Below are 23933 nucleotides of genomic sequence, written 5' to 3'. Positions count from 1 at the left end.
CTGAAATGATCATTAACCTCTGGCTTGACAGCTATTGGTGTACTACAACTCCCACAATTCTAAGTAAAGTGGCTGTCTGATATAAATAGAGTTGCAGTTCAAAAACAAGTGTACAGCCAATCATTTCTCTATGGTATGACATTAAAAACACATTGGGGTATATTTATCATGCTGTGTAAAAAGTGGAGTAAAATATTACTGGTGATGTTGCTCATAGCAGCCAATCAGATGCTTTGCTTTTATAACCGTTATCTAATTGCCGATTGGTTGACCTGGGCAACATCAGCGGTAATGCTTCACTCCACTTTTTACACAGCATGATAAATATACCCCATTGTGTATTCTTATGACAATAAGCATACTTCCTCCAGATCATGCAACATACAGTAACTCAGTGACCGCCCCAAGCCAGCTAATGCCGTTCTACTATAAGGGCTGATGTAAATTCAGTATGGCTTCTGGGTAAATAAGGGGCATAACTACAACACAGCAGACCCTGGCCACTGGTCAGACATTTTTACACTGGGTTGGTGGTCAGTTGTATCTATTTTATAGTGTTTTTCGACCTTCCACCTCAATGTTACACTCAGAATGAGTGTATATACATATATGCAGTTCAATGTGGTATGGCTATATTAAAGGGGCGGTTCACCTTCAGCTTAACTTTTAGTATGTTATAGAATGGCCTATTTTTAGCAACTTTTCAATTTGTCATTTTTTATAGTTTTTTTAATTATTTGTTTTTTTGTTCAGACTCTTTTCAACTTTCAAATGGGGGTCAATGCCCTTCAGTCAAAAGCTATTGCTCTGTAAGGCTGCAGTTTTATTTCAGTTACATTTTATTAATTATCTATTTAGGCCATCCTCTATTCATATTCCTTTCTCATTTGGACCCCAGCAACCAGATAGCTACTGACATTTCAAACTGGAGAGCTGCTCAACAAAAAGCTAAATAATTAAAAAAAAAAAAATGAAGTTTCGTTGCAAATCACTTTAAAAGTTAATTTAAAAGCTGAACAACCTCTTTAAAGCCAATTCAACATAAACCTAGGGTTAGTAAAGCACTTTCTTGTTTAAAATGCATGTAACCCAATGTATATTAATGGTGTACTGAGTAAACGTTGGACTGGATTTTGTTTATCCGTGCCTCGTGGAATAAAAATTACATTTTAAACTTTCCAATGAGTAATATTATTGATGTGTGTAACGTTTAGTTTGATTTTTTTAGAACACAATTTTTGTTGTGAATTCCCTATGTAAGACTTTGGTGCAATGTTACTGAAGGGATGCAAAAACAACTTTCTTCCATCAAAGGCCTGAAACTTTATTTTCAATAATAATTAGGATTCTTTTGAACAATATCCTTATACGCAAACATTGAAAAAAGTACTAAAAATGACATAGCCTTAAACTGAATAAAACAAAAAAACAGAACACACAAAGTGGTGACTTATTTGGGTTTTTTTTGTTTGTTTTTTTCTTTTGTTATTTTTTTCTGTATAACATTTATCTTTCTGATTATGGTCGGGTGGGGTCAGTCAATAGATGACTTGGCCCTTACTGCAAGCAGCAAACCAACCCTTTCTTTTAGTAGGAAAGATCAGATTTGAATGCTTAGAATATATTGTTGCTATTTTCAGAAGTCACCAACTTATAGCAGTTTTTATAAAAGTACATTCATGTAAGCCTTTTAGGAGGTCATATAAGGCTAGAAAATATTGATAGGCATGGCCTCTTGCACTAAAGGCACCAAACATGGCATTCTTATAGGAGCAGCATTTACTCAAAAGGATAAGACAGTTGTGTGCAAGATCCATGGCCACCCAGCTAACTGGCCTTAACAATCATATTGCCTCCATACTAGGCCTGTAAGCCCTTTATTACAACATTTACTGGGCTAAATGTCATTAGAATGACATCTTTTTTTATAAAAAAAATATTTTTTGGCAGCTTTGAAGCTGTTATTCAAGGCACATCTGATCTGTTTCAATACTTGTGATTTTGGGGTTTCCTGGTCACTTTATACAGGCACTGCTTATTGTCAGTACTGCATTGTACAATGTGTGCCAGTCAACAAAAGTCCTCACCGATTCCACAGGCTTTCCAAATGCACATTTGTAACATTCACAAAACTTCAAGTCTGGGCTAAAAACCAAGTCCTGCTTGTTACAGCATTCAGACATATGACATAGAAAGAAGACCCACGTTTACGCCCATTTTTTATCATGTATGGACAAAGCAGCAGTCCTGTTGTACTACCTCTGTAAACTCAGACAGGCCATTCCAGTCAAGTGCAAGTCAAGAGCAGCTGCCTTTAGGAGTTCTAGATGTTTTATGCAGGTTTCATAGCTTTCTGCAAATGGAGTCCTCATCGGTACTTGCTCTAAAGTGCATTGATGGGTTATTTAAAGAAAACCACATGAACAGAAGGACTTTTATAAAACAGTCTCACCGGCCTGCGGGAGCAACATGCAAGAAGAGGACACACTGCATGACCTCTCTTGCAGAACAACATTGTTATTCATACAGTTGATGGTGGCACTAATGGTGGGTGGCGTTATCTGGTGATTCTTACGAGCACAGCCCCAAGGCCACAGTTTCCGTCCCAGCTGTCGAAATTTGTGCCGGAAGCTCTTGTTTATCCAGAAGTAGACAAAGCAGTTGAGGAAACCATTGCCACATGGAAGCCAAAGGGCTACAAACTCTACCCATTCTGGAACACGATCCTGAGTGATGGCTGTTAAGAAACAAAAAACAAAGGGCTAATAAATTTGTGTTACAGAAAAAAAAAACACATTTGGAAAGTCCCCCTTATATACCCCATAGTAGTGTGAGCCCCAGAGTTTGGGAACCACCCTGGGAATCCTGCTGTTGTGATATATCCTGTATGGGAGCACATGGCTGGGTTAGATGACATCAGTGAAGAGGATAAATAATAATTCCATATAAAATCATAATAAATTGTGATGTTAGCCAAGTGTTAATTTGAAAGGTAATTAAATAGACAGGATAATGGGCAGCAGTTTCTCCACTAAGCATGTAATAAGGTTAGCATCACCTAAGACTCCATGGCTGTCAGGGTAATAGGGAACTCTATGACAAATTAAAATCAATGCTGAAAAGGAATCTTTACCTTTGAAGTGCTGACTGTGATCTTGACCATGTTTCTAGGCAATGCACTTCTCCCACAGACTAAACAAGTACCCAGAAACGTAGAACATGGTCAGCACCATAGATTTTACAGCCTACAGCACTAACTACAGAATTAAAGGAGTAGGGATATAGCTTTCCCATGTTTCCCCTACTGGTAAAGCCAGTACACATACTGAGAAATGCTAAGAAAAATTCCAAGTTATCTGTTCTACACTCAATAAAACACTGTCTATTTAAAGATCATTTTATAACTGGGAATGAAACTTTGCATGCACACAGACATTGCATCCTCCTCTTCTACATGTAAGTAGGACCTACCTGAGAGACTTATTTAATATAGTCTATGCACAAAAGAACTACTATTACAAAGTATTGATCTATGGAAAATAACATTTCTAGAAGCAAATTCCACATAAGCTGAACCCAAGATATGTTTTTTAATTGACATAAAGGATGTAGAAGGGAAAGTGTCTCTTATACTGTGCCCTAATGGCAGACTCTGTTAATGCCTTTAAGAGGGGCCTGGATGAGTTTTTGAACAAGCAGAATATCCAAGGCTATTGTGATATTACTGGTTGTATATATATAGTTTATGTATGTGAGTGTATAGATTGGTTAGTATAGGTTGTGTGCTGGGTTTACTCGGATGGGTTGAACTTGATGGACAATGGTCTTTTTTCAACCCTATGTAACTATGTAACTAAAGGTTGCTTTTGTTGGGGCTTTATTTATGTATTCATTTTAATCAACTAAGTACTATACAATAATTGTACATACAATAATTTAATTAGTAGTAAGAAGGGAGTCAGTAGTACCATTCCACTAATTCTGTGCTGCATTTCCACCCACTAGCTGCTTCTTTTTCCTACCATCACTTGATTTTTCTCTCTCATTTGTGATCCTTTCTTAGCGACCACATGTAATATTATCTACTGAAGGAAGTAAATAGCAATAGCACAGTAAATTAAGGAGATAAATAAAAATTGTTCAAAAGAAAAAAAGTGTAGAACTTTTACCGTTATACAGGATAGTAATCATGCAGGGCGCCCAGCACGTGTAGAACACAATGACAACAGGAACAAGTACTCTAGAAGCAGCATCTCCTTTACGTAGGCCTTTGTCTCCCATGTCCCTAGACAGGCCTTTATTAGGTCCAGATTCTCTATTCGGGGCCAGTCTCCCACACACAGTGGGCAGACACAGGCCCTTGCTTTTTGCAGCCCAACCCACACTCATTCGCCTGCTTTGCCTCCTTGCTACTCGCCAAAGTCTCAGGTTGGCAAAGGTGACTATAGCTGAGCAAGGGAAGAAGATCACAGCAGTGAGTAGTAGAGAGTAGGCAACATTACTAGCATAGTCTGGGTTGCAGATAAGGGAGGCTCGGGAGAAGTAGACCCTTATAAATCTCCCACCAGGGATAGAGATTGGGCAGAGAAAGATGGGTGGCAACAGCCAGGCTGCAGCAATCAACATCTTAACACGCCGGCGGCTCATTACCCGACTGTAGTGCAGAGGAAAGAATACTGCCACATAACGTTCCAGGCTTATGGTGGTAAGAGAGTAGATAGAAGAGGCAAACACTGATGAGTTCAGAAAAGCCACTATGTGGCAGTAACGGCTAATGGGAGACTCTTCATCATCTTCTTCCCCAGGTTCCAGAGCAAGGCTTCCATATAAGTTGAGAGGCACCACAACCAGAGCTAAAGTAACATCGGTTCCAGTCAATGAGATAAGGATGTAGCGGCTGTTGCTGGACCAGCCAGACACTGATGAGGCAATAACTAGCAATACAAATGAATTCCCCAAGATGATCAAACAACCTAGAGCTGTAATAATTCCAATCTTCAGAGCATGATCCCTGCCAGGGAATGTCCAGCTTTCTGCCATCTGCTCCTGGTCTGCCCCTATAGCACTTATATTCCAGAGAGAAACATTAGACAAGACCTTGAGTAGAAACATTACCATTATGAGAGACGTGCTGTGTTTTGTGGCCTATAAAGAATAAGAAGACACACTAGGTTAAAATCTTTTTTCAAAGGCATTTTGTCTCACATTAAAAGTTAATGGCAATTGGCAATCACAAAATAACACATGCACTGCAACCCAAAGAGCCATTAGAATTCAATGAGCCGTGTCTAGGAACTGGAAATTTCCACTAGTCAGTGACAGGTAGGAAAATCTCATTAATGGTAAATTTGTGGGGTTGCCTATACTGTACAGGTAATGCTTTCTGTTGGCTTCTTCTTAAAAACAAAAAAATTACATACTGAATTTCATATTCCAAATCATTTTTTAAAACATGTACCTGCCAATGCTAATCGAATGGGATAAAAGTATGCAGCATTTTTTACTGTACTTTTATAAAGGTTATCCCCAATTCATTGTTAAACAAAAAGGGGGGAATGCCACAACATGGAATATATTGACAAAGTGAAGAAAAAAAATTGTTGTACTAAGAGCATTTTTTTTTATAAACACCAGATTTCATTTTTATGAATGGGAAGTTTGTACACTTTGCTGTTACACGGTCTCTCCATGTCATTTCTATGAATTTGGAATAATTTTTTTTTTTTTTTTTTTTTTTTAAAAATCACACTTGTCAGAAAAATCTTGGTGAACGTTTTCACCATTAATAAAGACAAATTAAGAAAAACTAGGTTACTTTATTAGATATAATGTTACAGTTAAAAAAATACATGCTCGGCAATTTGTAGTCAATCTGTTTTACCCCTTGGAATAAAATGAACGTCTGCCATGTAAACTAATTGCTGTTTATGTAGGATATGAAAGGGAAACAAAACTCAATCACCAAGGGCTGAAAAATTGCTAGGCACCTCCCACTGACTAATTGCTAACCTAGGACCAGGGTTTCACTTTTTACTCAAAAACAAACAAACAAACACTCCAGCCTAGTGTACTTTCCATTAGAGCACCATCTTCTTTGATTTTCCCAGAGATCCATTGCTCCACGTTGGACTGGCACTTTGCACTATATTAAAGTCAGAAAAAATACTGTAGTGCACATATGGCTGGCCAAGTTCCCATTAAAAATAAACACATTTAAAATGCGTAGACATTTGGAGGAATGCTAAATTCATACACTTACACTTTTTTAAAGTTATTCCATTTAAAATAGCTATATTTATAATACAGGCTAAACTTGCCTATAAGTTTACCAAAATCAGAAGTGATTGACAATTTCCCCCAAGCACAAGTCAGTTCTAACCCTGTTCTTCTGCAGTACTGTGAAAAATAGGTTTTATTATTTTCTATGGGGCAGACCACACAGACTACAAATGCCAGCACACTATCCCAAAGAAAGATTTATGAACATTGAAACTGCCAATACATGGCTATGTGTTTAGTAACAAGTGGATAGGGTGGCGCAAACCTCACAGCATTAGTAAAATTACATCTGATGCAGGCTATAACATCTAAAGAAGCCACGCTCTTCTACTTTGCTTGAATCATTGCCAGAGAATTAATTAAATATATGTTTGGAAACCAATCTTCTGTGCACCCCACAAGCCCATAACACATACTATGGCTTATATTATTCTGCCTGTGGCCGTGCTTGCTGGTTGAAGTTTACCATGCAGATTCTTACCTGAAACCCTAGAGTAGTCTGTACATTGAAGGCGAGCCAGCTGTAGGTAATTGCCTTTTATAGAAAACCTGCAGAGGCAGCACAGGTCCCAGTGTGCTTCAAAAAGAAAGTTCTTAAATGTAGCAATATAGAAATGACTCCTGGCGGTCAGGTTCTTCCTTCTTTTACTATTTTATCTAATGACAGAGCAATGACATGAACTCTATGTGGTCTAAACTGAGTATTGTGGGCAAGTTAGCCAGCCAGCCCCTTCTTGTGTTTGGATTCAGGAAATCTTTATTAAGAAGACAGGTGGGTTGATGAGTGCTTCTGATACAACAATCAGTATAAATAAGTGTTTCTTAATCCTGTGCCCCCAGATTCCATAAATAATATGTATATTGTGTTCCCTCAGGCTGGCACATGAACTACAAACTGTTACAAAAAGTGGGTAAAATAGGAGACAATGGAAACTGCCACCCATCCCTTCATAAAATCTCCAAGCTGAATAGCTAATTATAGATTAATAAGATGAATACTGCTTGTCTGTGCAGAAACTAATGCAGTGTGTCTTTAGCCATGCAGGATCTTGACTTAGTAAATGCTAGGTTTTCAAAGTGGAAAGTAACCTGGCACATCTACTGATGGCTCTTCTGCAGGGGGAGGCATAGAGTTTCCCCACATGAGTCTCATGGGTTACAATAGAATTCATGTAAGCTAAAAATATGTTTGATTAACTGGAGGTTTGCCTTGCGTAAGAGTGTACATAATTCTAGTTCCATGGAAGTGTATGTAATTTCTGCTGTAGGCAGTTCTTTCCAGCTGGAGCAGGAGTGCTCTCACCTCACATTAGGGCTGCCAGTCAGTATATTTTAGAATGGTCACTTTATATCTTATAGCTAAAAAGTACTGGTGTGAATACTTGCCTGCAACACCTATGTTTTAAATGGTGTTTCCAGCTATTATGGTGATGTGATCACACTAATGTATTTCTGAATCAGTCTGTAAATTGGTCCTGTGAGGGTATACAAAGCTGGATTTTATTCAACCCTTCCACCTGGACAGGGAGATAAGGCATTTGTGCCATCATCCACCTTAAAGGCTCTGATTCACAAGTAACTTTTACCTTTGTTAAATAATGAAAGAATAGATTCAGTTGTTTCCTATGGTTGGTCCATGGTGTGTATGTGGTATGTACCATAAAAATACTGAAACCTTTTTTAACCAATACAAATGGTTGGCCACTTGTCCCATTGGGTGATATTTTATTTACTGTTGTGGATATTACTGAAACTCTAATAAGTTGACTGAATGTTTACTGCCTGTTAGATGACTGATTAACACTACATTAATACTTATAGTTGTAACCAGAATACTGTGTCAACCAGCCAGTACCAAACTGATAGGATGTCCCCTCTCCTCCAATGGAAACTGCTGAGTGGGGCTATAATAGGGATTTAAGGGGCAGTATACCCAGTTTTGCTCTCTGTATAATGAACTACTAATTATCTTAACCTAACAGGCTGTAGTTCCGGAAAGTGAATGAAATAAGTGAGGCAACAACTGCCAGAATACTAACTGGTTCTCCTATTTGCTTCTTTCAAGCTTCCAATTTAAAATGCGATCTTATTTTCTATTTAGCACCACCCCCCATTGCTCTTCCAGTCATTCATTTAAACTACCGGCTGGTTGCTAGGGTAAATTAGACCATAGCAACCAGATAGCTGATGAAATTTCAAGCCTGGGAGCTTCTAAATAAAAAGTTAAATAATTCAAAAACCACAAAAAAGAGCTACTTAAAACTGTTTCAGAATTTTATTATCCACATTACACTAAAAGATAATTTAAAGGTAAGCTGTTTAACCCCTCTGTGTATGGCTGACCCACACACATATATATATATATATATATATATAGGTATGGGAAAGCTATGTTTTCTATCAGCCCTAGGAGGCAGGCTTGGGGGATTCAAAGGGATAGTGACATGTTCCAGGTTTTAAAAGGAATGTGTCATTATGCCTATATAAACCCTAGTGTCACTTTTCTTTTATATTTTGATGTGCCCCCCTGCCTCCCCCAGCTCACCCCATACTAACATGTGTTGGGCTCCAGCATGGCTTGAAGTTGACCAGCTTGCTAAGTGACGGTGTTCTTGGGGGAGGGACAACATTCTGATAGGATGGAGTACAAACGTAACAGTGCCACAACCTATAAGAACATTTTCCTGCCCCCAAGCACCCCGGAGGCACGTAAAATTGAGCTAGGGGGAGGCAGGGGGCATATCAGTTAAAAAAGAATAGCAGCACTAGGGTTTAAGTAGGCATAGTAACATGTTCCTGTTATAATTGGAACAATCACTATCCCTTTAACACTGGGCATAAATAGACACTGCACCATGAAATGTGCCATGTCACCCCAGCACCCAGCAATTTTAGGGCATGTCAAGAAGACTTGGAAAAATGTCCCTAAGACTTGTCTGCATTTGAAGCAGAGCAGAGGTCCCCAGAGTGGAGTCCTGTGTATTATATGATATTGGATAAGGGTGTCTAACAACAATTTAAATCAATTGCCCAAGTGCAGCTCTGTTTGTTCAGATACAAACATGAAGTACAAATGCAGAGCGCACATCAGGGCTTATACTACCAAAACATTTAGTATCATGTTATTCTACATATTGTCTCTAAATAAAAATATATATATATACTCTGTGTTAAATGTCAGCACTAGGGTAATAATGTTGGTATTAATAAGTAGGTGATAACTACATGGTAGCACCTTGCATATAGAAAAAGCTAACCCTGCAAATAGACGAATTTTAATCTCCCCATGGCCCCTGGTGCAGTACAGCATTTTGCAAGGACATTTTCATTCTGTTTATCATACATTTTTTTCCTTTCCTTATACAGATTATAAAAAAACCAATGTTCCTTTTAGGATTCCTTGTGCTGTAATGAGATTCATTTTTCTAAAAAAAAATGGTATTGTAAAGAAAAGGCAGCATTTAGTTCATTTTTAAGGTCATTTTTGAAATAATTTCTCAAAATCAGAGTAACATAAGTACAGACAATAGAAACAATAGAAAAGGTACAAAAGAAAAAGAGGAGAAAGGTGTTGGAAATTTGGCAATTATTGACAGAAGGAGGAGCATCGACAACACGGGGGGACAGGATAACCATATCACTGTTGGACATTCACTTGCAAGAACTCAGAGAAGGAAGAAGGGATCCAAATAAATCTCAAAGAGATCAAAAGGAATCTTGCTAATTACTATCCTACAAAACAGTTTATTCACAGTGCCCCACACAGTCTGGTGTCTCAGCATGATAATATGGCCTCTAGATCTAAAGTGGAAAGCAAGAAGCATCCCTTTCCTTAAAGGGGTTGTTCACCTTTGAGTTAACTTTTAGTATGATGTAGAGCGTAATATTCAGAGACAAACTGCATTTTATATTATTTTTTTTTTAGTTATTTCACTTTTGGAGTTTCAGCAGCTATCTAGGGTCCAAATTACGTTAGCAACCAGCGAGCAGTTTGAATGAGAAGCTGGTATATGGATAGGAGAGGACCCGAATAGAAAAAGGAGTTACAAAAAGTAACAATAACATGAAACTGGAGCCTCACAGAGCAATAGTTTTTTTGGCTGCGATGGTCATTATTTATTTTTTTTATCGTTTTTGAACTATTTGCTGCCTTCTTCTATCTCTTTGCAGCATTCAAATGTAGTTCACCAAGTAGTTCAAAAGAAGGCAGCAAATAGTTCAAAAACAAAAAAAAATAATGGAGACCAATTGAAAAGTTGCTTAGAATTGGCTGTTCTAAAACATACTAAAAGTTTAGTTAAAGGTGAACCACCACTTCAAAGGGTGGTTATAGGTGAGGGATAAGGATGATGTAGTTAACTTTGGGCCAGTACAAGTGATAAGCAAATCTGTCCATTTCGCTTCCCCAAAAAAATTGCGAAACTGTTAAACATTTCTCAAAATGCAAGTACAAATTTTTGTTGTAGTTAGTTTTTGCGGCAGTTTCACAAAAAAATTTGCCAATGGCAAGATGTGGAATTTCACAAAGGATCCATACCTATATCCATATATATATATAGAATTGAGCAGTGTCGGCACTCACAGGGTTTTTCTATGATATTCACGAAAAGACACATAGGTAGATGCAAAACCGGTGAGGTTTATTAATCCTACGTTTCGGTTCCCCACTGAAATGTAGGATTAATAAACCTCACCGGTTTTGCATCTACCTATGTGTCTTTTCGTGAATATCATAGAAAAACCCTGTGAGTGCCGACACTGCTCAATTCTATTTTACAATCCTGCTCTCTGGCACCCAGGTATCGCAAAGAACTTCTTTGGTGTGCTCCCCATTCCGTATTGCATATATATATATATATATATATATATATATATATATATATATATATATATAAATTAAATATATTTAATTTTTAAAGGAAGTGATTAAAATATAATATAGTGTTATTCTGTTATCTGATATGTGAACTGGTGCCTTTTTCAGAGAAAAAAAAGAGCATTATACTTGGAGCTTCAGACTTCAGACATTTATTAACTGCTGACAGGCATTTTTAGATTTTTGTCAAAGGTGCCCTCCTGGAAGTTATATTTCAGCAACAGGAGGGCGGCAGGATGGACATCCCGAATTTAAGTAGATTTTTCACCAGTTGGGAGCCCATAATTCCTGCATTCATCCACACTAGCTCTGGTTGTGCCAAGTTCTGTTGCCTGTGGGTAAAACAGATTTAATCATTCATTAATATAGCATTAGCCTTTATTGTGATTCCCAAGGTTCATTCGGTTACACATTTAGTGGATTATGCCATGTTATCCAAGATTTGGTCAATCATTCACAAATTGAAAGGTGACAAACAAAATGTTTCTGAAGATGAAAATTGTTCCTCGGACGTCATACGTACTGTCCACAGGTTCTACATCAGAAAGCAACTTTTACCTATACAGGGTCATTTTGGACCCTGCGGACATATACTACTCAGCAGGGAATAGTATGGATTTTTAGGGCCAGGGACTGGGGCCTCCTACAGTCTGAAGTGCAAATATATTTTTCATCTATGTAAGGAAAATAATAAAAAAATTATATTGTAGAATCTGCATTGGTAAATCACAAACAACTTGTGTAACACACTACAGGTATAGGACCTGTTATCCAGAATGCTTGGGACCAAATGTATTCCGGATAAGGGGTCTTTCTGTAATTTGGATCTCCATAACCTAAGTCTACTAAAAAATCAATAAAACATTAATTAAACCCAACAGGATTGTTTTGCATCCAATAAGGATTCTTTATATATTAGCTGGGATCAATTACAAGGTACTGTTTATTTATTAATCCAAAGAAAAAGAAAATCAGTTTTAAAATTCTGAATAATTTGATTAAAATGGAGTCTATGGGATAATTCTGAGCTTTCTGGATAATGGGTTTCCAGATAAGGTGTCCGATACCCATACTATGTTGGTACCTGCAACTATACTGGAATTATATGAAATAATGCCATATTGAGAGGCATGTATAGGATTGCCTTGAAACTGCTTGCACAATACATATAATAACAGAACATACTGAGAATGCAAGTGAAAATTTAAAAAGCATACTGCCCAATAGTCCTCCTATTGTTTAGTAAAAACACCACACTTTTGGCTCACCTAATCAAATATTTACTCAGTCACACTTACTTCACATTTTCTAGAACAGGCAGCCATCTCTAAAAAGGTATTCTCCCTTCCTTTCCCTCCTTGCTTCATACTGCACATGTGTTTCATTCCCTCCCCCCCCTCCCCTCTGGCAGATCTGCTTCTGATTGGCTGGTGGGCATGTGTAGCTCAGAACAGGAGACCGGATCAAGTTACACACATGCTCAGAGAATAGGAAGGCTGCCGCTGGCACCTACAGGAAGGACAGAGAGATTTCAGTGATGTCACTGTAGTCTTCACACTGCTGTAGGCTGCTAGCACCATATCTCAGAGAAGCAAGCAGGGATCTGGGAATTTAGATATGCAGTAAGTAAGAATGCCTTTAGACTTACTTTTAATTTATATTAACCTTTCATTGTCCTTTAAGGAGCAATATTGAGGGTTATTACTGTGAAAAGTAATATAATGAATAAATGTTTTGTTATTTTCTTGAATTAAAGTTTTAAATCTTAACATTCATATGATTAATCGTTTGTCTAACAGCATCTGAACTAGGTTCATAGACACAAAAAATCTAGATCTCCTGGCATTCTGTAACTAGTGTCAGAGATTCAGAGATGTAGATTCTGTGGCGTTAGCAATCTAAAGGCGAAAATACAGAGCATGTGAAATAAAAGAACAGAATGGTTTATTGGCATATTGTATATAGTAATTATATTGCATTTATCTGGTTGTTATTATTGGCAGGGGAAGCAGCAATACCAGGAAGCAGTGTAAAGGTATCCCTGCCAGACATTCACTAGGTGACAAACAGGAGAAGAGGAAGGGGCCCAGCCAAATGTAAGGGAAATCAAAAGAAGACCTTCCAAGTGGCTTCCTTTAAATATTCCTTTCACTATTCTCCACACAGCCTGACATGCCAGTACAGGTATGGGATCCATTATCCGGAAACCCATTATCCAGAAAGCTACTAATTACGGAAAACCCGTCTCCCATAGACTCCATTTTAATGAAATAATGTACCGTAGATTTTTAAAACTGATTTCCTTTTTCTCTGTAATAATAAAACAGTACCTTGTATTTGATCCCAACTAAGAAATAATTAATCCTTATTAGATGCAAAACAATCCTATTGGGTTTAATTAATGTTTCATTGAATTTTTCGTAGATGAGCCAAATAATGGAAAGATGTGTCAGATGACTAAATAAAAATAATGTGTTTCCATGACCTGTAGAAAAGTACTAAGTATGATATTGTAGATAAAGGATATATTGGCTACTTGCACCTCATTTACAAGTTACTTGTTCTATGGTATTAAGGAGACCACACACATGTCAATCAACTGGCAGAATGAACTGATATAATAGGATTTGCCCACTTTAAAATAATGAGGATTTTAGAAGTCAGATTGGAGTTCCACATCTTGAAGAAAAGATTTATTTGGTCACAAAACTCCTTGAGGAATTCTAATAACCTTATATTTCATAATATATTATTACAAATAGGTAAAAGGTATCAGATTTTAATGTAAGAAGCCCTTTGCATATGTATTAATCCCACCATGAGCACACAATGCCATCTGACTTTCAGCAGGATTATAATAAAGACAGATACCAGGAGAGATGATGGACAGGTGTATTTACACGTTTAAACACAAAATAATCAACATCTGTTTTAAATTAACATTAGGACCAAATGCAGATAAAAATAACAGAATCAACTGCACTGCTGCAAAATGTGACCAAATGCACTTTTGTCGCCGTGTTCACATGTACAGCAATATCAAGCATTCTGAGCTGACACAAACAGCTGCTTGAGTGTCTCCTTATCCAGATGTCTACCTGCAGTAAGCAAAGGTACATGTTATTTTGTTTTTAGTTAAGGCGCCACGGATCAAATCAATTGTACAATTAGAAAGAGCAGAAAAACAAATGCATTGGGGAGAACAGGTAAACTGGTTATTTTCGATTAAAGACTTTTCTAAATGTAGCGGAGTATAACATGAGTAATAATGTGCTGCAAAAATCTACATGAAATCTGCATAAAGTTGCTTTGAGCAAATACTGGTACCTAGGAACATTCTTCTAAACATTGTGGCTCATTTACCAATGAAGGGTGCAAACCCTGTAAACCGAGCTGGTAGGTAGCTCTGGCTCAGCCTATGAACTCTAATGGGTGCAAAATGGAGACTAATCTCTCTCCGAAATGCCATTTCCATTTGCCTGCAGGAGGAAACTGTGCGTGACTTTGGAAAAACAAAGCGGCATGTATGCCTTTACACAGGCGATTTACCTTGTTTTGGAGAGATTAGTTACCTGCGGTAGCAGAGTGTTTGGCGCTATCGCCTCACCGAGTTGTCATACACGCACCAAATATTGTACGAAACGAGGTATCATCGGTGCATGTATGGCCAGCTTTATTGAGGGCGACTAATCTCTCCATGGCCATTAGCCTAACACGTCATGGCAGATAAATTATAAGATACCGCCGCCCATTATCCAGCAATTGTGACTTCTGGTGTGGCTTACAGAACAGAAGTGACTGTGCCATCATTTCCAGATTTGTATATTTGAAGTTCACGTAAGGACTGCTGTGACCATTGTTGTGTGTTACTGGGTCACAATATTGGTGTAGATCCATAAAACTGCAATTTTTTTAATTTCACTGCTAGTGTGAAACACTTTTATAGTGATAGTGTGATGTTTTTATTTTTATGGCCAAACTAATTCAGTTAATAAAGACTGAGGATGCTTTACAGAGTGCTGTGTAGTGGGTATGTTTTTTTATATATATATATATATATATATATATATATATATATATATATATATTATACAGGGAGGAGCACACCCTATAAAAGTCCAAATGCCCTTGGTGCAAGTCAAAAAAACAAAAATATAATAGAAAGAGTGCCGCACACATAGGGACTTGATACAAAAGAAAAAGTGGTTTTATTGAAAAAATTCCAACGTTTCGAGCACAATCTATATATATATATATATATATATATATATATATATATATATATATATATATATAAATATCAAAATAAAACAGCCAGCACCAAGGGTCTTTGTGTTTCAAAAAATCTCTTGTGTATTATAATTGCATGTACAACCGACGTTTCGGTCCCTTTTGGGACCTTTTTCAACCTTGAAAAAGGTCCCAAAAGGGACCGAAACGTCGGTTGTACATGTATGATATCCTGTGCACAGGGGCAGCTGCAGAGCAGCAGATTTTGGAGTGTGGTGCTGTCGTGTGGACTGTTTTATATATATACCGTATATACTCGAGTATAAGCCGATCCGAATATAAGCCGAGGTACCTAATTTTACCTAAGAAAACTGGAAAAACTTATTGACTCGAGTATAAGCCTAGGGTGGGAAAGGTATGTCCTTTTTCATTATGTCATTTACAAATAAATGTCTTACTACACTGCACTGCTGGGAGAAAACATATACAAATATATATTTATTAATGAATGCCAGTTTGGCCTCCCTTCAGTCTGCCGTCCGTCTCTGCATCCTCCCTCTCAGCTCCCAGTGCTGTCCCCCCTGTGCCCCCCTGATGGTGGCCCTGTCCATGACAGTTGTTGTGCTCCAACCCCATCCAACATTCTTTACAGTTTCACCCCATGAATAAGACTTTTTATGCCACAGGATTCATAGTAAAGTACAAGAAGATGAAATCAGTGTCATTACTCACCAGCTAGAATATCTGTGGATGCTGGAGTCTTTGCCCACATTAGGACACATTTATAGGGAAACATAGCTATTCTGAAAATGTTATCCAAGCCACAAGAAGCATTTGAATCAAAATGTTCTGAGATAAGCTCTGCCTTCAAAAATAAGCCATTATGTATATGTCTAATATTTAGCCACCTGATACCCTAAGTCGTATGGGATCTTATTCCATAATGCACTTTGATTGCAGGCGCTGAGTTGGATGCGGTGGGAGGAGGCAGAATGTAGAGCCGGCCATCGAGGGCTTTAATATCCATGGGCAGTACTGCTCCCCGTTCCAATCCCCATACTGCTCCAAGGGGGGACCGGGTCAATTCACGGACGGGGCGCACGAACGCCAGTAACTCACACGCACATTCGGCGCGCTCTGACACTGCTGACACTGACGCGCTCTGACACTGCTGACATTGGCGCGGCGCAGTGTCAGAACGCGCCAAATATTATTGATTTAGCTGCTTGATGGGAAGCGAGGTCATGCCGGCTGGAGATTCCATTTGGTCACACACGCGAACAGCCACACTCCAACGAGCTTTACCGGCGCGAATGTCAGCAGTGTCAGAGCGCGTCAGTGTCAGCAGCATCAGAGTGTGCCGAATGTGCTCATGCGCCCCCCGTCTGTGAATTGACCCGGTCCCCCAGAATTGACCTGGCGGACAGAGAAGATGCAGCGGGAGCAGTATGGGGAGCGGTACGGTCAGCCGTATATACTCGAGTATAAGCCGAGGCTGAGTTTTTGAGCACATTTTTCGTGCTGAAAAACTCGGCTTATACTCGAGTATATACGGTATATATATATATATATATATATATTGTATTAGGCACACTGTACTCCAGACTAGCAGCAAACCTTGAGAACTAAGTTGACTAAAAGCAAGAATGTGTACATCTGCAATGTGTATTTGGCCTTTATGTGCAGTGACAATTTATAACTGTGCAACATTATTACCACCAACGCTGCTTGGACTTTTAATTAATAGGTTCTAAAATTACAAGTTTGCACATGTGTTAAACCTGCATAGTACACCACTACTGTAGATTTTACCTATAAAAACCAGGCGGTTTATTCGATCACCATTGTCCTGCCAGGTCATTTGGGTCTCTTCCAAATCATACAATTCATGGACACCTTGCAAAATCACTTGCTGTGGTTTGTCCTTGATTGACACCAATCCCTGCCAAAAATGAAGGTGATAATTTAGGAAATGGGCAAAGGATTATATTCAAAAGTATATTAAAAGAAACATTGCACCAAAGTGCAAAAAGCCTTGTTCACATTAAAAAAATTGTTTGCACAGTTTTACTGTCTATAGATTCAAATGTGACATTTTAAATGCAGAAAGCATAACAGTAGCTGAAAAATCACTTACTATATGTGCTGACCTAACAGGTATTGTTCCGATAACATCTTATATCATGTTTTAAGCCTAATTAAATAACTAAAGTGCTGAACTACCCAAGTAAGAACTCAACAGCAACTCTTTGGCCATTAGTTCTGATCAGTATAGTGAAAGAATGAAGACTACCTTTGTTTACAGTGGTGTAACTATAGAGCAAGCAGAATGTGGGGTCTGCTGTATAGAAATCCCCCCTCCCCAGTCTCTCTCCAACCTGACATTTTGTACCCCTGCTGCAAACTAGCAGCTGCTGGCAGACCAGTGTGAGTGGGCGATTAAGGGATTGCTATGTGCACTGGGCCCCTCTGAAAATATTTTTGTGGGGGGCTCAGCGCCATGTTTGTTTTCTATGGGTAATGCACTAGTTAAACTCAATAAGTAATGTTACAAAAACCAGCATATTGCTGTGTTGTTTTCTTTGCTTTACTAATTTTTAATCACCTTCACTTTGCTAAGCCTAAAAGGGGCTTATCAAAACCATTGTGGTATTCTCTGCTATAAAGGTAGCTAAACAGAACTACTGTGTTGTGAAAAAAGGAATGTATGCCAACCATTCTACCCTGTATACCTTGAATTTTAAATGCCCGTGCCCCCCATTGGGATTCCTAAACCTTAAGCTGTTTTCTCTGCTTCCTGCAAAGGGGAAAATTGGGGAACTGGGTGAGCCTTGTTCTTGACTGGCCCTGGTAAAACCACTATTACATTTATATTAATTTTTCCAAATGGGCTTACTATTGGGGTCTTTCCCATAATTAAATGCCTTACATGATATTATGGTGAGGATACTCATATATGTAGCTAATTAAAAATACAATATTACACAGCTGATATGATGAAACTTAAAGCTATATAGGTTGCTGGAAGTTTCATTATCTATCAATGTCACAGGCTTTTACAAAGGTCAAGGAACTTAGAGGTGAACTGTAATATATATAAACAATTAAACATTATATTATAAACAAGTCTATACCCCATACGTAATACGTATAGTAACTTGTAGAAACCGATAAGATGTTTGCTTTCAAACAGGTGACCAGTAAATGCTGATTGGTGCCTACAGGTGTCTAAAGCAGTAGCAAAATTTGCATCTTTTATTATATAACCCCATGCCTATACATATACACTTTAAATAATCATTATTCACCTTCAGTCTGATAACTTCTATGGGATGTCCTATCCTGTTTATTACATTCTTCTCCCACAGCAGATTCTGAAATAAAAAGCAAAAATTCAACTTCGCCATGAAAGCAAAAAAAATTTTTTTTTCTGTAATACATAAGGTTTATTAACCTGTACAAACAAATTCAGGTTTTCTTCAGTTATACTGCCAAGCACTTCAAATGTAACGGTCACAATGCTCTGGAAGAGATCAGGAAATATATCAAAAAATGTTTAAGGAAAAAGTAACACTTACTATTCATCACAATTCTGGCCATTCGACAGTTTGGTTTTTAAGAACATAACACTGTATCTACATTCAAATGAGTTAAAGCAATCTTGTCCTCCTTGTGGGTAAACGCCCATCAAACACAACTTACAATGAGTTAGTGTCTAAAGTGCAAAACATCCATACAAATTATATAATGTGAGCATTCTGTTATTGATTTTGGGGACTGAAAGGGAGTTTTTTGGGAGAAAATAAAAAATGAAGCACAGTTTGGGTGTCTGTATATACAGAAGGAGAAAAAGAATAGGGGAAATCCATCAGCATAGAATGGTCTGTATACCGGTGTTGCAATAGTAACTGGAAAGACAAAATATAAATATAGGATTAAATACTACCAATAAACATAAGTTCCATAATAAAGAGGAATATAGAGATGGTATTAATCTTTTAGAAATCCAAAAGGATCAGAAACATTTCTTTCAATTATCCAGTGGGAAGCAGATATCCTGGTCAGTTTGACAAAATGACCTGACAGCCGCAACAAACAATACCAACAGATTTACAGAGAAGCTGTGGCAAAAAGCATGCTCCGATAACTCTAGCAATCTTTCTCATTGAGCAGCACAAGTACTCAAAGAAGCCCAACCCAAGTCAAACACTGAACAAAAATAAGCACAAATACTTGTGCCAAAATGATGAATAATAACCCAGTTTTTTGTTTGTTCTAATATCCAGTCAGTATAACTCCATAAACATAAAATGACTGACTGCTGAGAACAGTGTAAGTCTGGCCCATAAATGTATTGCTCTTTTAATTATTTCATACTGTTACGATTCCTAGGGTTCCTCTAAATATAATATATATGAGTAAAGTGCACTGGTTGTTACAAACACTACATCTAACAGGTTCCGTTCAGCTCCCCCATCAAGCAGCAGATGTATACATAACCAGGAAGTAGAGTTGTTGTTGTCCGGTAACTGCTAAAGGTCCGTGAAAGTGGTCACACTTTGGACACACAGAGCAGTTTATTGCTTTGTTGATCTTCATAGTCACTTGCCAGCAGTGTTTGCATCTTAGTCTTCCTTTTATGAGGAATTAACAGATCTCCTTTTCGCTTTATATGCTGCAATAATGTTCTTTAATCTGCACAGTGTTAGCCCAAACACTGCCTTCTCGCTCATGAGTCAGTTTCCAGGCGAGAAATGTAATTCTCCCTCCTAACAGTTCCCTGCTAAATAAACAACAATCATTTTCTCAAGAAGATGCAATGGTTTCTCTTCCCTTTGAGGGTCTGTTTGTTTCTTTTTTATTTTGTTTTCTACACAAATAAACTTCTAAAGTCTTCTCACGTTGTGCCCAGGGTTATTTGAAGTTAGAAGTAGGCCAATTAAAAACATTTGCACGTTCTAATCTCTGCCACTCAGCTTTCTGTTTACTGAAAATACACACCTTATATTCAACAACTGTTTAGTGGGAAACATCACCCAATTCCTTTCAACTGCCCTGTATGACAAAAACATTTACCCACAGTCAAGGGTTGCCACCTTTTCTGGGAAAGATACTATCCTTCCTATATCTTTATTGTTGTTCCCTATAGATAACATTGGCATAAAGCATTATTTTTACTGGCATTTTTACAGGTTGGTAAAGTAACAGCCAGGAAGCAACCCTATCAATGCAAAATCCAAAAAGTAGGAAAAAAGCTTCAGCAAATTTACTGCAAAACATTTATGGTGGGTAGTGGTAACACGACATGTTTCGGGTCAATACTCTTTATCAAGTGTACCAACCCTATCACTGTCTAATAGAGCACTATCAATTTCATCCTTAAAACAAGAGACTTGTTAACCACATAAAGAGCCTTATGGGCGATACATTTACATTACATATTGGGCACTATTATATAAATAATCAATCAAGTTACACATAAGAAATATTATGCATCTACACAAAAAAAACTGCTAGATCAAAGAAACTGGCTAAATGTCAATCCTTAATTTAGTCAATTTGTGCTTCTTGTCTTCATAAAGTATAACCATTCAACTTTCTCTCATACCCTTCTGGCAGTTGATTGTATATGTTTTACTGGATAACAGCTCGCCACGTTTGCATTGCCACCATGTCCATTCATGTAAATTCTTGTCTGGTGTTAGCAACATATTTCTTGCCACACTCCCACTCCATCACTTATCACTCCAGATGTTTTGCAGGTGATAAATCCATTTATAGAAAAGAGTCTACTATCAACTCTACCATGTACCGATTTTATCTTTTTGACATATCCACATGCTAAGCAATCCCCACATCTATAATACTTCAATCTCCGTTAACCAGGCCTGTATTGTTGGCTGTACCATCATGTAAATTTGGACTGCAACGAGAAAGTGATTTGTGGCTTTTCTAGTAATATATCACTTAGATCAACATATTATTTTGAAAATGTACCAATGTTTTTTTAAGACTGGGTCTACTTTTTGAATGACTAGGGCTTGGACCTAGTTTTCTATCATCTTTTTGAGTTCAGTATTTCTTCAAGCTCTAACAATTATGAAAAATATGGTCATCATAGCTACGAACCCTTATCTCTGAGTGAAATATAAAACATCAATGAAAAGTGAAAGGAGAGTTATCACAGAAACAACATCACACTCTACAGCATATAAACACTTCCATGATTAACTAGATCACACTACTCGGAAGGAAGCACCCGGGATTCACTAAACCCATAGAAATTGTAAATGAGAATGCATTTGCACACAGGAAGTTCACTATGTTAAACTGCAGGGTTACTGTCTGATGTTTTTTCCCTTTGACAACCAAAAAGATTTTTTTTTTCTTGGATCAGGAGTTGCTTAATGAAAAAGTGCTACCAAGAATGCATGATCTTACAGCATAGGGTCATATATTTGTTTAGTTATAACCTAGAAAATCTGATCATTAATGAACAAAATGTATTAAGCTATAACATTCTGTAGCTATTTTGTCAATGGAATTGTGGCATATGACCCCTCTGTTATCCACTATGTGTGTTAATTTATGGAAGGGATAAATAAGCTACAGTTTTTTGTTACTAGTGAATTTTTAAAGGCCATGTATTTACCATGTAGTTTTGTATTAAGATAAATTGCATCACCCCAAAGACCAAACAAATGCATTGCTCTTTCATTGGGACTGATTAAATTGCATCTGTTTGTGGCAACCTGGGCAAATAACCAGATCTGAAGTGAACCAATATGTTCTGCTTGAACTTCCCTCCGAGGTTCTGGTTGGTCAATATGTTCACAATCAGCCAAAGTGCCTGACTACATCTAGGTATGAATAGCTAGCTTCCATTATGCAAAAAATCTGTTCTAATATCAACTAAAATGATAAGATAGTACAGAAAAGCAAATTGTGGGTGTTCATATTTGGTGGGACATATAAAAAGATGTTAAGAATAATCCAGCCATTATGCATGGCTATTATATGGGAGGATCATTTGCTTAATGTATTGTCTTTCACTTTTTTTTTTGGTGGTTTTTTAAATTCAGATGGAAAACCTGCTCTACACTGATGAAGCCAACAACAGAGAAACTGGTTTATAGCTGGGATCTGATCAGTGCTTTTAAATTCTCAAGCCGAGTATCAGTATAGGCTACATAAACTACTGTATACTGGTTTTATACAAAAAAAAACATGACTGACCATATTGAAAGTTTGTTTGTGATTTTGACAAAAGGCAAAACATGTTCTTGTATTTGACAATACAATAATGATATACTCAAGCTCAATGTATTTTCCCTTCAAGGCAACAAATGCCAATGAACTTAAAAATACTGATGCTGCATTGAAATGCAAAATATAATTTCCAGTGTGCAATGAATTTGGCTTGCCATCTGCATTTGTTCATGCTTAGGCTACAGAGCTGTTGACTCACAGAGCATTTCCATTCCCAAATAACAAGTGGTCATTTCAATGAAAAAGAACAACTAGCTGTTTCCCAGCAAGGTTCCCTTCTGTGATAATTGCATTGTTTAGAAGACATTTAGTTCTTTCAAAAGCTAATTTACTAACTGGAGGATGCTTAAAGAGAGAGAACAGTTATCTTGCAGCTATTTTATTTACATTTATGTGACTTTAAGCTTTGTCACAAAAAACACAGGATATTTGAAAATGCAGAGGAAGACTGTTATTCCTTTAAGAACTTGGTTTGTTTGATTAGGCGCAAGGGAAGAAGTAATCCTGCAAATCTGAAGTGACAATTAGCATACATAGAAGTGAGTACTAAAAACATGGACTAAAAGTATGGACACTAGTGAATACCGAAATGCCTGCCAGCTTTGCAGAAATTCCACATTCTCCCTACAGTGTTGGTCCATAAATGCAAATGATTTGCACCAAGAAATATGTTACATTATTACTCAATTCAGTTACTTGTGAATTAAAAAAACACATCATATAATATTTTCTTAATTTTGTCGTTATCATAAACATATATATTTTAAGTAATACCATTTTACTCACTACTGAAAATCTTCCCAGGGACTATTATGTCGACTAAGACCACATAATATTTATAGTTCCACTGAAAAACATTATTCCTACAAAAAAAAAATCCTACAAAAAAAAAAATACTTTTTACAGATAGTGTTCGTATTTACATAGCATTGTGAAAAAATTCAAATTCGAAACCTGATAAATCACCCCCTTAAAGTATGGGGTATCACTTACTTTGTGCAACAGTACTGCTTGGCCTGTCTGATAAGCAGCTCCATCTAGTGGCTTACTAACATTGTATTATACCACAATGAATTGCCGAATTCTTGGATATTTGTACCATTGGGTATGTAAGTGTCACATCAAATGTATACAGGTTAATTGGGCCAGATTAAAACTGATACATGCCAGGGGTGCTGCTACCATGAGAATCTTGCCTGAAGTGGAAGCACCCTGCAGATTCCCAGGGGCAGCAAAAAACGCACCCCTGGTAACTTTAAAGGAGAAGAAAAGTTACAAT

General features: G+C 37.5%; 2 protein-coding genes across 4 annotated transcripts in view; both read right to left on the bottom strand.

Annotated features, from left to right (window-relative positions):
- Positions 1 to 1299: 1299 nt before the first annotated feature.
- cbwd1.1 (COBW domain containing 1, gene 1) lies at positions 1300 to 6770 on the bottom strand. 2 transcript variants are annotated; one of them, XM_031895108.1, is made up of 3 exons: positions 6076 to 6118; positions 4170 to 5145; positions 1300 to 2737 (listed from the first exon to the last, which is right to left on the bottom strand). In XM_031895108.1, the coding sequence occupies exons 1-3, from the start codon at positions 6076 to 6078 to the stop codon at positions 2436 to 2438; spliced, it is 1281 nt and encodes a 426-aa protein (XP_031750968.1). In that variant the 5' UTR covers positions 6079 to 6118; the 3' UTR covers positions 1300 to 2435.
- Positions 6771 to 14033: 7263 nt separating this feature from the next.
- cbwd2 (COBW domain containing 1, gene 2) overlaps positions 14034 to 23933 on the bottom strand; it is a 30977-nt gene continuing 21077 nt past the window's right edge. For both annotated transcript variants that reach the window (XM_012961026.3, NM_001011255.1), the window contains 4 exon segments: positions 18840 to 18908; positions 18694 to 18759; positions 17198 to 17327; positions 14034 to 14253 (listed from right to left, as the gene is read on the bottom strand). In XM_012961026.3, the coding sequence (XP_012816480.1) occupies positions 14195 to 14253; positions 17198 to 17327; positions 18694 to 18759; positions 18840 to 18908 (324 nt within the window). In that variant the 3' untranslated portion in view covers positions 14034 to 14194.

The sequence above is a fragment of the Xenopus tropicalis genome, chromosome 1, assembly GCF_000004195.4.
Source record: "Xenopus tropicalis strain Nigerian chromosome 1, UCB_Xtro_10.0, whole genome shotgun sequence".
Lineage (NCBI taxonomy): Eukaryota > Metazoa > Chordata > Amphibia > Anura > Pipidae > Xenopus > Xenopus tropicalis.
This window is presented reverse-complemented; position numbering and strand designations above follow the sequence as displayed.

Bases quoted from the DNA above. Each gene is read 5' to 3' on its own strand.
- cbwd1.1 (XM_031895108.1), bottom strand. The intron at 2,738-4,169 runs GTAAAAGTTCTA...GTTTCTTAACAG, and splicing joins GATTACTATCCTGTATAACG to CCATCACTCAGGATCGTGTT.